The sequence below is a fragment of the Alligator mississippiensis genome, chromosome 2, assembly GCF_030867095.1.
Source record: "Alligator mississippiensis isolate rAllMis1 chromosome 2, rAllMis1, whole genome shotgun sequence".
NCBI lineage: Eukaryota > Metazoa > Chordata > Crocodylia > Alligatoridae > Alligator > Alligator mississippiensis.
Window position 1 is genome coordinate 202,429,614 of NC_081825.1, and position 15,864 is coordinate 202,445,477.

Genomic DNA, 15,864 nt, shown 5'->3' on the forward strand with positions numbered 1-15,864 from the left:
CGGGTACCACTGGGTGCCACACATTTAGTACTGTTGGGTGTGCACATACGATTCACAAGACCAACTCAGAGATTTCAAATAGGAATCCACAGGGTTGAGAACAAGTTGACATGTTGTAATCTTTCCAAGTTATTTGCACCATAAACATTGCTTTATTATTTTTCTGTAGTCACAAAATGAGTGAAAAGTAAGAGCTGGCATTTTTCGAGGGGAGTCTTGAGTCTAAGAATGATTGAGAACCACTGCCTTAGAGCAAGAACAGCTGTCCTTTAGCTAAATTCGAATTTTCCTTACCATTATGAGACTGAATTTTAAGCCTCTCTCTTGTAGTGACAGAATTTGCAGCAAGGGAGGTTTAAGTTAGATATTAGGAAAAACTTTCTCACTAGGAGGGCGGTGAAGCACTGGAACAGGTAACCCAGAGAGGTGGTGGACTCTCCATCCTTGGAGGTTTTTAAGACCCGGCTTGCCAAAGCCCTGGCCAGAATGATCAAGTTGGGTGTGGTCCTGCTCTGAGCAGGGTGTTGGACTAGATGACTTCCTGAGGTCCCTTCCAACCTACATTTTCTATGATTCTATGATTAGTTAGAACTTAGAGAGGGTCCCTAAGAAAAGACTGAGGTTTTTCCTCAGGCAACAGCTAGCTAGTTAGGCAGTATCTGTTAGTCAGTCAGCGGGGGTATGTACAGATGTTACACTTACAAGTTTGGACGTTAGTTTAGGTAAAAAATGGCCATCTAATGTAGATCACCCATGTGCGAACCTTATTAGATCCCTAGTTAGGTTGATCTAAATGTCAAGATGTACATATGTTCCCTGAAGGTTGGATCAGACAAAAAATGTCCTGATCTAACTTAGTTCACTTGAGAGGTACAGCAAGTTAGATTGGCCATGGTTTAGATTGGTCTAACTGAATGCCTGGACACATTTGGAATACAGCCCTGGGGCTGCAAAAGCCCAGTCATTTTCCCGAGCCCTAAAGCTGTACTCTTCCTATCCCACCCTACCATTGGACTATTTTTAGCCTTTCCCCCAGATGGACGATCCCTGACTGTGGACCAAACAACCCCGCTATAGTCCTGCTAACACTCCCCCCAATCCTGCCAACTCCCGAGACCTCACAAACCTGCCTGCAGACCTGCTAGCCCCACCATTCCTACCTGTTCCTCCCCCAACCCCAATTTACTTAGAGCGGGCTCCCAGCACCAGCAAACATCTGTAAAACTGGCACTGGGAACAATCTGGTGCTGGTTTCCACAGACATTCAGCCAGTTCTGGGAGCCCAACCTAAGTAAATCAGGGTTGAGGGAAGAGTGGATGGGCCAGGGGGGCCAGTGGGTCAATGGGGGTATGTGGCAGGATCAGAGAACCTCTCTCCACTCTGTTCCAACCAGCCTATTTTTAGCCTCCTGACCTCCCCACACTACCTCCAAACAGAGAGCTCCCCCATGGACCAACCAACCCCCCCTCCCCAAAGTACTGCTAGCCACCTGAATTCAATCCCCCCCCACCCCACCATGGTCTCACTAGACCCCCATTCCCATCTGTACCTCCTTTACCTCAGATCAGGCTCCCAGTACTGGCCAAATGTCTGTAAAACACATCCAAACTACAATCACACAGCTTAAAGTAAGTTGCATCATTGTAAATCAGATTCTAGGAATATCTGTAGCGTTCAACAATTCATTTACAAAGAGCAGGATTCAAGGAAAGAATCACTTTAGATTAGGCAGCAATTTTTTACCCAATCTAACTTCCCGAACTTTTAAGCCTGTACAGAGCCAGAGAGAAGAACCACAGGTCTTGCATGCTGCTCCACAGATTAAAGCGTGTTTCTCTTCTCATTCACATATGCCTCATTCACTATGCCTCCAACTTTTAAACTTTTACAAAAAGAAATCAAACCCTGTGAACCTTCATGTGGCAGGATGCGGCTCAGGGAAACACCTTCCTGAGAAGTTGAGACAGAAGTTAGAGAAGGAATTTTAAAGTTATTGGGACAGATTTTCCAAATGCATATGGGTAGCACTGTGTCACTCCACCTGTGGTATAACTACTCCTTTATCCTTGCTGGAAGACCTGTCCAAGCAGTGAATGACTTAGAAGTGTTGACTGAACCAATCCAAATCCTTTTGTACAGAGAGCCCTCCCTTAGAAATGGTAATTTCTGGCTAAGATACTGGCTGGCATCAAATGGTGGCCACCTCTGGTTTGAAGGTACAATAAGATAGGGCAGACAAATGCTCTGAATTCCTAGGATCTTAATATTGTCCTTCTGGTTTAGGAATATCAACATAATCTATCTAAGCATCTCCATCAACCTCTATACAATAGTATACATGGTTTAAATGCTACAGTTTTAGAATAGATGTATGACAAAACAGTGAGATGCAATTTCTTTATTAGTACATTGATTTTGACATTTTCCTATAGGTCTCTGCTTCAGTTGTTTGAAATGCGTAGGCTTGTGCATCTGGAGTTAGCCTGCAGAACTTAAATGGCTTATTCTGGCTGTTCAGCGTTCTTGATTTTGAAATTATGTTGCTTGCTTTTGTGACCTTTGCTTTATGTTTTGTTAACCAAAGAAACAGCTACCAGCAGTCTAATTTTATACTCATCTTTGGCTTACTCTGATGCATGTCTCCAACATTTCTTTTACTTGTATTTGAACTATGGATGTTCTCAACAATCCTTTTTGCTGTCTCTGTACCTATGATACAATTTGTGGGTAAGGCATATTTTCTTAGTAGGGATACAATTCTTAGTTTTTGCAGATGCTGACTGTGCCAAATCTACTGTACATCACTGCATATACCTGACAATAAAGTAAGTTCCTATTATATTTTATTGTTAGGGATATTTGCATAGGCTGCCCATAATATTTTTTCAGAAATATGGGAGGACAACTACTGGCAAATTTTTTTAAATACAGGGGAAAAATTAAGAACATTCCTCCATTGTTTACAAATTTTTAATGATATATTTAATCTAAAAAATTCAAAAATAATAAATAATTTTAGAAAAAGAAATATAGAAAACTATATAGTTATAAACAGGAATAATATCCTTTCTGTATTTAACATGCTACACAATCTATATGAGCATATGCATTTCCTAATTCTGTGATACCTAGATGTTATTAATACTTCAAAAGAACAGAGGAAGATGGCTAATCATCTCAGCCCTAACTAGGATGGAATGAAAATCCTGTTCCATTAAGCAGCAATGCATGCACTGGACATAAAATGTGTGAATGCCAGGACCAACTTGACCAATAACTCAACATTTGACTTTGGCCAAGTCAGTTAGCTTCTCGTGGGTCAGTTTTGTCATACATAAATATGGGATTAAAAATACTTATAACTTTTTAAAAAGTAAGATCTTTAGAGAACTTTTATAGGGATTTATTAATGTTCTACAGTTTCAGAAAGCTTGTAGTATTGTCCCTGTTTTACAGAAGGAATCAGTCACTTTCACAAAGGGAATTAGAACTTAAGACCTCTTGACTCCTTGCCTTGTTTTCAGACCATAACTTTTCTCTAAAGAGACAGTATGCCTAGCATATTAAAAATAGAATGAGAGGTAGGTTTTTTTTGGGATAATAGCCAAGATAGTTGCAGGGCTGTTTTGCAAGATCAAGCACTCAAAATTCAAGAAATTCCAAAGTTCAGGTTGTTCTGGCAACAGGGGGTAAAGAATGAGAAGAACTGTGCCACACATGCGCAATCATCATGCAGTTGCCAAGATTTCGATTTGGCCTGTTTTTTGAAACTCCAAACTGTACCCAATAATTTATGCAAGTCCTTGACTTCCACCTAAATTGTATGTAAATTGCAAAGCACTTATAATTCCAGTCTGCTGAGGCATGCAATGCCTATTTTCATACATACATGCTGGCTGATAACAACAAAAATCCAAATCAAAACAAACTAAAGCTAGTTAATGCATATGCTCCATGAGATAGCTAAGCTGAGAAACAGCTATGAAAAAATGAGGAAGTATGCAGTTCAGACAAATGCTCTTATGGGAGACAGAGAGAATTAATCTGGGCAAGACAGAACTTGGACACCTTGCCCTACTCCCTACTCAAAAAAGTGTTGGGAAGAGGTTTGATATAGGAGTGACTCAAAAATGCTTGTAAGAGCTAGACTATTTGTTCCCCACTGAATTAAGCTTCTGAGAGGGTATTACCTTGCATGTTTAAATATGTTATTGCTGATGACAGATGAAGGATAAGCTAATGCAGAATTCAGTGAAGTTGAACTTCAGAGAGCGATTTTGAACTTAATATCATCACTTAACATCCTTCATAAAAATTAACCAGGTCACTCTTCACAATTAACCAGGTCACTCAAGCTTTTGGCTAAATGTTATGATTAACTTTTTCTTTCCCTTCCTTATTTATTGCCAAGATAAACTGAGGTCTGTATTGTTTTCATAACACTGTGATGGGTATTTTCTCTGGTGCTCTTGTGATAGGTTAAGCTTAGATGTACTTTGTCAGGATCTTGTCTCAAATCATTTATCAATCTATAAAACTATGAGAATTTGGAAAAGGTTTTAGCTTTCAATCTAAGAAGGCCTTTATGATGGGATACAAGAATGTGATGTAAAATTTACATAGTTTTAAATAAAGTCTAATGCTAGGAGATGACATCTACAGTGTTTGCTATTTCTCACTTTTGTTTTCCACCCTACACATTTCAGGCTTTCAACTTCATTTATATGTATATTTAGAAGAACAACAGAATAACAAAATTCTAACTGAAGCACAAACTATTAAGACAATTACAATGTAGTTGTATTATCCCTTATGCCATCCAGCCAACAAAGATTATGAGCCTCAGCCACTGCAACTATTGACATCCAATTATTCTGATCCCAGAGGAAACTACTTGCTCTTTACTTCAATTATTCCGTTCCAGTATCATTATTTCAATTTCAGCCTTTGTCAATACAGCGCCTGAGTAAAATTCTTTAATTTCTGTTTATTACAACTTGTAAAATGTTATAGACTCTCTCCTCCTCATCCCTCTTTGAAATACCATGATCCCCGAGACAGCTGGAAGGGAGCAAAAGGATAAAATGAACCAGGATAAGGAAACAAGGAGAATACTCTGGATTTGCTCACCCTCTCCAAACACACCATAAAATCTGTACTGCCTATCAGCTCCACAATATTTGCCGTACATTGAAAAGAAAAAAATACTGATTACAAGAGAAATATAGTAAGCATTACCTATTTAGTTTGAGCCATTTCAAACACTTCTGAAACAGAGCAGTAAGTTCCCCCTTTTTTTTTTATTAAGAAGGGTGGTTGGTTCACTCTTGTTCATGAGAAAAAGATACTAAGCTCTAAATGAACTTGGTAATGATGTGGGTGGTTATTCATAAGGAAAGCATGTGGCCACTTGGAAATATTTTGATTTAATAAAGAAACTTATTCTGGTGTGTATATAACTTAGAATCTAAAGTGACTTAATGAACATTATTGGTAAGTTTCATCCATTGCTCTCATCTCCACTGTCAGACGACCATTATGCTTGAGATAGCTTGGTGGTCTATGAAGAGATGCATTACCCTGCTAGATAGGGAATCAGCATCACTCCATACTTTCTTGTAAAGACAGTGGGGCTGGATGTGAAGAAGACAGGTCCTATGTTATGTTTCCGCATCCAGAACCCTGAGGAAAATCTTTTAAAAACTGAACCTAAAATTCTGGGGATCTCTTCAAGATCGTTTCCACAAAAGGCAATTGTAGTCTCTTTAGTATGTGACCATTGTCACAGGATGATTGCAAGTGTTTTATCCCTCAAGAAACTTTAAACAAACATTACATATGAGCAATCTGACAAGCTTTTTTGTAACCGTTAAGTATCTACTTCTTCAACCATTACACTGCATTCACTGTACACACTCAAAGAACCCATTTAATATCTGTTTCCTTCAGTGACAAACAAATGCAACAACTTTTACCAAGGGTTAATTTAATAATTCTATTTGAAAAGAATAGAAACAGCTCTGTTCTATAATGCTGCTAAAAATTAAAATCTGATTACAGGGCTTCTTAGATCTTGTGGTTATCCAAAAATAGATTCCCAAGACAGCAGCCCAGAGAAACAGTCTGCGATGTAAACAATTAAATAATACTTAATTGAACTTAATGAATACAGAGCATTTTTAATTAATCAATCTCATAGCCCCACTGTAACACAGGCATGCATTTTGTTAAAGAGGCTAAAAAAGGAAGAGGTTAAACGACTAACTCAAAACCACAGAGGAGCATATTGTCACAGTTATGTTCCCTTTTTGTGCAACAGGGACACATGGGAGCATTTTTTAGGCTGAGTTTTTTTGCTTAATATTAGCAAGCATATTGGCCAATAGGTCAGTCTTGTTCATTGGCAACCACATTATTTTTTTCTGCACTTCAAGGGAAATTTTAAGTGAGCAGCTAATTAAGGCTAATTGTTCAGCATGCCTAATTCATAACAGCTACAGGGGCAAGTTATCAGAATACATGCACTGAAGCATAAAAGTTTTGGGAACACTGACCTCTCTGTCAAATTCAATCAAACCATACAATTCAATCTGATAATCTTTCTTGACAATCTTACTCTTATATGCTCTGATGTTGGTACATTTTATATTGCACTGAGTTGCATGGTCTACAGGAAGAATATTTTTATTGGGACTAGCTACAGACATATGTTGGCTCCGTTAAAATTTGAGAAAGATTGAAACTCCAACTGCAAAAATATAGGTTCCCATAAATAGATCTATGCTACCGCAGCTAGACTGCTTCCAGTACCCAGTCTAGCTCATACAGAACTGGTTTGGTATCTCGATACTGCACTGTAGTAGGGCTAACCTCCTGGTTTACTCTTTGCCAAGTGTCCAGTTCTCCTTTCCTCAGGAAGCTTGCCTCACTTTCCCTCTGATCTTTTGGGACAATACCCATGATGGCCAACAAAGCATTCCTGTCTATTGGAGTTCAGAAAGGAAACCCTGATGCTTGTTTTATGAAGCAAAGGCAGAGGAAGAACAAAATCTGGATAGTAACCAGGTTGCTATTCTGATTCAAGCATAATAACCTGAATCCATGCTCAGGCGTCAGATGAGATACTTGCTCTCTGAATCAGACTGCTATGGGGGAAGAGGACATTGCAAAAGTTATGGAAGGTTATATTTGTAGAGTGGCCAAATGACATAATTCATTTTGCTCTCATCTAACAAAATCACTTGAACTGCATCTAGCTCTAAAAATTTTAGTTTTTCCAACATTATGCAGACATCAGTAACATTAAAAGAAAGCTATATCCATTTTTCTAACATAAGTAGAGAAGATTCCAAAATGATCATAAAAAAAGATTTTCTCTTAATTGGGGCAGCCTTTTTCCCATGGTCTAGTGCTATATTTGACTAGTTCAGGATGTTGTTTCTCAGGATTACCAACATTTTCAACCAGTCCTTTATCCTGATCATAGGAAGGATGGTCTAACGGTTAGGATGCTAGCTCTACTTGATTAAATTCCCTGCCTTGCTGCAAATGTCCTTCTCCCTGGTCAAGTTTTCCATCTGTAACATGGCAATAATAGGCACACCTCCTCTACATCACAGGCATGCTTTAGTAAGGAGATTAAAAGATTGCAAAGTGCTTGGATATTATGGTGACAGGGCCATTAGGTTCCTAAACAATTAATATTTATTTAAAGTTATAAACAAGAATCAAAGAATATTCCTTAAAAATTAAAGGAAATGCCCATTAAGAGATAGTTAAAAGATAAGAATATACTTCTAACAACAAGCACACAATTTTAGTATACTCCCCACCAATTCTTTAAAGGTAGCAGAAGGACCCACCTCCCTCCTCCTCGTGTTGCCTATTCAAAATGAATCTATACCCATTTGGTTATGTATGGAGTTTCTGGTTTTACACAATCTATTACCTGCTTCAGGAACATGGTTAATTGCAGGTTTTTACAATAAAAATTATGGGGGCTTACTCTGAAAGCACCAGTCGCAGGGCTCAAGTGCTTATATACTAATGACCAGTCGCAGGGCTCAAGTGCCTATATACTAATGCTAGGAGCATGGGGAACAAGCAGGATGAATTAGCGCTCCTGCTTGCACTAAACTCCTATGACTTAGTGGGGCTAATAGAGACCTGGTGGGATTCATCCCATGACTGGGCGGTACATATTGAGGGCTATAGATTGTATAGAAAGGACAGGTCGGGGAAGAAAGGGGGGGGGGTTGCACTTTATGTCAGTGAGCAATATACATCAACCCTCATCAAGACAGAATCCGAGGTTGAGGAAGTAGAAGGTTTGTGGGTTAGGCTACATGGGGGGCAAGGAGAAAGGGATTTGGTGGTAGGGGTCTGCTACAGACCCCCACACCAAGGGGAAGAAATAGATGCGGGGCTCCTGAGGCAACTCTTGGAGACCATAAAAGCTAAAGAGGCAGTAGTCATGGGGGACCTAAACTACCCAGACATCTGCTGGGAGACGCAGACAGCAAAGTCCCACCACTCACGCAGGTTTCTAACCTGTATACAGGACCTCCACCTGACACAGGAGGTGCATGGTCCCACTAGGGAGAATGCCATACTGGATCTGGTATTGGCAACAGGAGATGACATGATAGGGGACCTCCAGATCGGTAGCCATTTGGGTGACAGTGATCACCTTATAATAGAATTCAACATAAGACGGCGAGTGGGTAAGGTAACTAGTAGGGTGAAAGTGATAGACTTTAGGAAAGCTGATCTCAATGCACTCAGGCGATTAGTCAAGGAAGCACTGCAGAGTAGGAGTTTTGAAGGGATGGGAGCCCAAGAAGGGTGGCTGTGCCTAAAGGAAACGATCCTTAGGGCACAAAGCAAGACGATCCCCGAGCGAGGCAAAAAAGGGAAAGGGGCCAGAAGGCTTCCATGGCTGACCAGAGAAATCCAGGGCAGCCTAAGGGCCAAAAGGGGAGCACATAAAAAGTGGAAACAGGGTGAGATCACTAAAGATGAATATACCTCCTCTGCTCGTGTTTGTAGGGAGGCAGTTAGGCGGGCCAAAGCTACCATGGAGCTGAGGATGGCAACCCAAGTAAAAGACAACAAGAAATTGTTTTTTAGATATATAGGGAGTAAAAGGAAGGCCCAGGGAGGAATAGGACCACTGCTATATGGGCAGAAACAATTGGTGACAGACAGGGGGGACAAGGCTGAGCTCCTCAACGAGTTCTTTGCCTCAGTGTTCCTAAGTGAGGGGCACGACAAGTCTCTCACTGGGGTTGTAGAGAGGCAGCAGCAAGGCGCCAGACTTCCATACGTAGATCCTGAGGTGGTGCAGAGTCATTTGAAAGAACTGGATGCCTTTTAATCGGCAGGCCCGGATGGGCTCCATCCGAGGGTGCTGAAGGCACTGGCCAACATCATTGCAGAGCCACTGGCGGGAATATTCCAACGCTCGTGGCGCACGGGCCAAGTCCCGGAGGACTGGAAAAGGGCTAACATGGTCCCCATTTTCAAAAAGGGGAGGAAGGAGGACCCGGGCAACTATAGGCCAGTCAGTCTCACCTCCATCCTTGGTAAAGTCTTTGAAAAAATTATCAAGGCTTACATTTGTGAGAGCCCGGCAGGGCAGATTATGCTGAGGGGGAACCAGCACGGGTTTGTGGCGGGCAGATCGTGCCTGACCAACCTAGTCTCTTTCTATGACCAGGTTACGAAACGCCTGGACAAAGGAGGAGGGGTGGATGTCGTATACTTAGACTTCAGGAAGGCCTTCGATACGGTATCCCACCCCATACTGGTGAACAAGTTAAGAGGCTGTGACGTGGATGACTGCACAGTCCGGTGGGTGGCGAATTGGCTAGAGGGTCACACCCAAAGAGTCGTGGTAGATGGGTCGGTCTCATCCTGGAAGGGTGTGGGCAGTGGGGTCCCGCAGGGCTCGGTCCTTGGACCAATACTCTTTAATGTCTTCATCAGCGACTTGGACGAGGGAGTCAAATGTACTCTGTCCAAGTTTGCAGATGACACAAAGCTATGGGGAGAAGTGGACACGCCGGAGGGCAGGGAACAGCTGCAGGCAGACCTGGATAGGTTGGACAAGTGGGCAGAAAACAACAGGATGCAGTTCAACAAGGAGAAATGCAAAGTGCTGCACCTAGGGAGGAAAAATGTCCAGCACACCTACAGCCTAGGGAATGACCTGCTGGGTGGCACAGAGGTGGAAAGGGATCTTGGAGTCCTAGTGGACTCCAAGATGAACATGAGTTGGCAGTGTGATGAAGCCATCAGAAAAGCCAATGGCACTTTATCGTGCATCAGCAGATGCATGACGAATAGGTCCAAGGAGGTGATACTTCCCCTCTATAGGGCGCTGGTCAGATCGCAGTTGGAGTACTGCGTGCAATTCTGGGCACCGCACTTCAAGAAGGATGCGGATAACCTGGAGAGGGTCCAGAGAAGGGCAACTCGTATGGTCAAGGGCCTGCAGACCAAGCCCTACGAGGAGAGACTAGAGAAACTGGACCTTTTCAGCCTCCGCAAGAGAAGGTTGAGAGGCGACCTTGTGGCTGCCTATAAGTTCATCACAGGGGCACAGAAGGGAATTGGTGAGTATTTATTCACCAAGGCGCCCCCGGGGGTTACAAGAAACAATGGCCACAAGCTGGCAGAGAGCAGATTTAGATTGGACATTAGGAAGAACTTCTTCACAGTTCGAGTGGCCAAGGTCTGGAACGGGCTCCCAAGGGAGGTGGTGCTCTCCCCTACCCTGGGGGTCTTCAAGAGGAGGTTAGATGAGTATCTAGCTGGGGTCATCTAGACCCAGCACTCTTTCCTGCTTATGCAGGGGGTCGGACTCGATGATCTATTGAGGTCCCTTCCGACCCTAACATCTATGAATCTATGAATCTATGAATCTAAGAGACACAGGGTCAGAGTCTATGTTGCACTGTAGTCTATAGTCAAAGAATAAGATTTCCATGTCACAGTGGGAAAAGAAATGAGATGCAGAACCATGGTGAGGCCCATGCTACTTGCAAAGGGAAGGTGTGAGGTGCTCTTCTGCGTGGTCCAAATCCTGAAGGTAAAAAAGTGTGATCTCCAAACCATCAACTGGTGGATTGGTTGGCTGTTTCCAGGTAAGCACACCAGATTTTCCTAACAACAGTGGGAACTATTACCTATATAGAAAAACAATAGGTTAAAATTTAAACCTTACTTTGATTTATGGTTTCTTGAGATTTTATTCAAGAAAAAAAAGAAAGATGTGTTCTCAATAGCAATCATTAATTTTTAACTTTATATCTGCAAATAAACCAGAATGTTAGCAGACTTGAGACAAAATTTGAGCAATGTAAAACTCTGACAAAAATCAGCTCCCTCCAAGATATTTTTGTTTTGTTCACCACCACTCTTTGTGCATGGTAGAAAAGAAGTCAGTGCACCCATAAGCATGCCCAAACCTTTTTTAGTTAATTTCCAGAGCATGAACACCAACACTGCTGCAAAATAGCTGCGAGCAGGATGCTCAGTCTGCTGTTTAGCGTGTAAGAGTCTGTGTGCTATTTGCTTTTCTTCCCTGTTCTATTCCCATCTCTTGTACTGTGACAAGCAAGTGAAGGGAGGAAAAAAGCATCAACTGGCACACTGGGACAATCAAAACCCCAGTATTAAAATCTCATTACTTATTGACCAGTAGTAAACCCCTAAAAGTTCTAGATACACTGACATATAATGCATACGTATATGTCACCTAATTTAATCCAGCCTCGTCTCATCAAACTCAGTAGCACAAACACTTATACCTATAAACAGTCATTTCCTGAATAAAGGCACAAATGTCATTTGGAAAGGCTCACTGAATATCAATGCAACTCCACACAGGCGTGGAAAGGACAATAAATTCTATCACGCTAAAGGCCTCTCGGAAACAAGATTGTAGAAGTTATTTAAAGTGAGTTCCTTCTCTACATACGACTGGAAAATGCATTAAATAAAACATCTATATTACTCAGTGCCCTAGAAGATATATATCCTCTTGCCTAGAGTTCACAGTAGAGGACTTCAGAGAATTTGAGTTATGTCAGGAAGCATCTACAATTAATTATAGAATATGGGCTGTTGCAGCTGACAAAATTCTTAGGACTGACATCCCTTAAAGCCCATGCTAGTCATAAACAACTTTGCTTCTCTGCCAATCTCCCACCCAAAAACCCCCCAAACACAATAACCGTTGCCAATCTTGGATGATGTCATCTAAATTAAATTAATATATGTTCTGGGTCTGCTTGGTTTTTTTTTCCTTTCTATTTTTTTTAAAGCAAGGAAAAGAAAAAGAAAACTCAGATATCATCCACCTGCCTGAACTGTTCAAGTTCTAACTTCGAAACTATATATAATGTAAAATTTGCAGTAGTACCTATGTGATTTGGGTGCACGATTTCCATTTTCAAAAGCAATTTACAAGCTTATGCTGACACTCAAGAAAGATGCATTTGAAATTGTTACCAAAGATAAAACTGCCTTAAGCTTGCTTTGTTTAGAAAAATGTTTGCTCAGGAAACTGACTCTTTGGATTTGGAATCAAATATTTTTGTTCTCATTTTAAGCAAGACAGGTTGGGAGAAAGAGGAAGGAAACATTTTCCTTACATGTTTTATGGTTTATTAAAAGGTGAAAAATAGGATCTCAGTGATCTACTACTGGTTAAAACTATATTTTGTGTTGCACTCTATACAGCATAATTTTTAAATTAAAGTATTATCATACTTACATGTTTTACATAAAGTTATAAAGGAGCAGAACAAAGTAGATATTTGTGGCTATCTCAGATCTTTCACAATAAAAAAAAAACAACCTGGATATGTATATACTTCTTGCTGGGGATAACAACATTTTGAGGCTTCATTTTGAGATCTAAACCTATTACTGGGAAGTGGGGAAGAAACTAATAACTGATGTGCCAGTGGCTGAAGTCATCTTCCAGGGTGCTAGGGAGAATGAGCTACTGAGTGGGTGCTGCTAGACATTGAGAGCTGCAGCAAGTGCTATCCCATTGTGCAGAGGGTAAAGTCATGGATCTGCATAGATACTTATTTTGGGAATGTGATCAGATATGGTGATGGGTGTCAGTGCAAACCTGAAGGCCACTAACAGCACAGACAGAAATTACATTTGTCATGTGATTGGCCCCTTGAAATTGCTCTAAGCTGTGCCCAAATAGAAAAGCTCAGCTGCAGAGCCCTCTGACTGTACACGTCATTTTGGGATTCTCTCAGCCCCACTGCAGTCAGGGGGCAGTGGGTTGGAGCTCCTCACCCGGGGGAGTTCCAATCTACCTGCCCCCGCCAACCCAACAGAAGTCAACCTCCCTCCCTCCCTCCCTTGCCTTCTCCTCCCAACCATCCAGGGAAAGCTCCATAATTTAGGAAGGGTGTGCAAAAGCTTGAAAGAGTTCAGAGGAGAGCCACACACTTGATCAGAGGGCAAGAGAACAGGCCTTATGAAGAGAGGCTGTGAGTTATGGGACTCTTCAGCCTGGAGAAGCACAGGCTCAGGGGAGATGTGATGTCAGCCTATAAGTACATAAGGGGTGTGCATCAGGATCTGGGGAAACACCTGTTCACCAGAGCACACCATGGGACGACAAGGTCAAACAGTCACAAACTCCTGCAAGACCATTTTAGACTGGACATAAGGAAAAACTTCTTTGCTGGTCAAGCCCCCAAGGCCTGAAACAGACTCTTCCCAGAGATGGTGCAAGCACCCGCTCTGGACACTTTTAAGAAACACTTGGATGCTTATCTTGCTGGGATCATTTGACCCTAGCTGACTTTCTGCCCCTTGGGCAGGGGGCTGGACCCGATGATCTTACGAGGTCCCTTCCAGCCTAATGTCTATGAAACCTATGAAATCTATTAAAGTAATCCTGTAGATACAAAGTTTTCCTAGTTGTTGTTTCTCATTAAAAAAGGTGTAATTCTTGAAAGAAAGAGACTAATCAACAAAAAGTGCTTTAACTGTATGAGGCTCCAAGCACTTTGATCTCTTAGTGCTTTCAGAATAAGTTGCACCTACTAACATTTGGTGTTTTTAGGTCAGACCCTGTGCCCCCTTCCCCTCCCTCCCCCCAAAAATTAGGTGGCTCAAAAATAATCCTACCTGCAATAATGCCATCCATCTGCTCAAGGGCCGCTTCCAGCATGTGACTTGCATCCGAAGCCATGATTTCTTTTTCCAGACCTTTCTTCCTCCTACTATTAAAATAAAAAACCAGCTGATTCAAATATAATCTGCATAATTTAAGCACATATTTTTAGGAAATGTATTTCTTGTTGCTCCACTGTAAATGAAAAAGCTCATGTCATATATCAGCAAACTAAAGCACAATACTATGAAGGCCAATCAATTTGCTCCCACTTCTAGCAATAACTGTTACCCAGCATTTCCAACTACTTGAGTTTTTTAGTTTATTTTTTTCTCTATAAATAATTTCACTATAATAAGAAATTTGAAATTAAAAAAGGGAAGGCTTGAGACTCATAAACTCTCATTCTTCAACTGAAGTTGACATATCCAGATAAAAGGTGTGATTTGCTCCCACCCTTAATGTGACACCATTAATTAGGAATAGAGCATGCATGGCCTTCACATCATTCCTGGGGATTTCACTGGATTCAGAATCTTTTACCCACAGTCTGCATCCCCCCGGGAGTCCTGTTGATTGCCTTCCTACCTTATCACTTCATTTTTCTAAAATCAGTTTCTATTGAAAGTTCAGAGTCCCATTTGATAACGAGACATTTTCCAAAAATATCTCAGTTCTGAATGAGTCTAAGATCACAATTTCCCTGCTAGATTATTTGCCATATACCAGCTACTACCATCAACAGATAACATTTCAAAAGAAACAAAAAAACAGAAAACTAGAAAATGCACTGCTGTTTTGCTGCCTGTGCTAAGAACATTTCTACAGTAAAAATTCTCTCATATCCAGTTTGAGGAACCAGTGTCCATAATAGAGTTGAGTTGGCCTGTTACTTTGACATGCCTACCTTCCTGTCACATCATATGCCAGTCACATATTAGTGATAAGATTTCACAGGGTTGCAACATTTGTGTTTTGCCTGTCCTCCTACAAGGCTGGAAGGTACACATTGTGTTCCCTGACCTTGAAAGCCTCCAAACTCTAGCTAGGGACAGAAATTACACATAAACCAGTAGAAGTGATTGGAAAACAGTTCAAATCTGTAATGCAACAGAAGTTCAATACGCATAAACAGCTTTCAAAATGGCCAAAACCAGTTAAAGATAAACCTGGACGGATGTAGTATCAGACTGAACTCATTTAGGTTAAATCAGTTTACTGAAATTCTATCCCAACTCCCCTCAAGATTCAAGTTGTCTGCTCCAGCCAACCAGGGAAGCATGCTCTAGTGTGCCTTGACTTCTGGCCTGGGCCATTGCAGCCATGTAGCTGCATTTCTGGAATCAAAAGTGAAATGTTCACTTGCTTATCAGTTCAATCTACGCAGCTTAGACTAACTTGTTAGATGGCTCCAGCCATCCCTATACTGTGTCTCATGCCTTGCAGATGGCCTCCATGTTCTTCTAGTGTCACACACTGGGACCCAAGCTCCAGAGTCTCACATGGGACTCCTCTGTGGAGCTCATAGTCCTATTGCCTTCTCACTGGACTCTCCATTGTTCTTCACTCAGAACTCCAAGCCCCATCCCAATTCTGGGCTCCCAGCCTCTACCCATTCTGGGTTCCAAGCCTCATTCCAGTTCTGGGCTGCAAGCCCCTAGCAAGTCTGAGCTCCAAGCCCCATTCCCATTCAGGGCTCCACGCCCCA

The 15,864-nt window shown here is 41.6% G+C and overlaps 1 protein-coding gene across 8 annotated transcripts in view; it reads right to left on the reverse strand.

The window, feature by feature from the left end:
* Window positions 1-15,864, reverse strand: part of PPFIBP2 (PPFIA binding protein 2) — a 208,705-nt gene that overhangs the window by 125,735 nt on the left and 67,106 nt on the right. For all 8 annotated transcript variants that reach the window (XM_059722700.1, XM_019476847.2, XM_059722697.1 and 5 more), the window contains one exon: window positions 14,171-14,265. In XM_059722700.1, coding sequence (XP_059578683.1) covers window positions 14,171-14,234 — 64 coding nt within the window. In that variant the 5' untranslated portion in view covers window positions 14,235-14,265. The remainder of the gene's footprint in view (window positions 1-14,170; window positions 14,266-15,864) is intronic.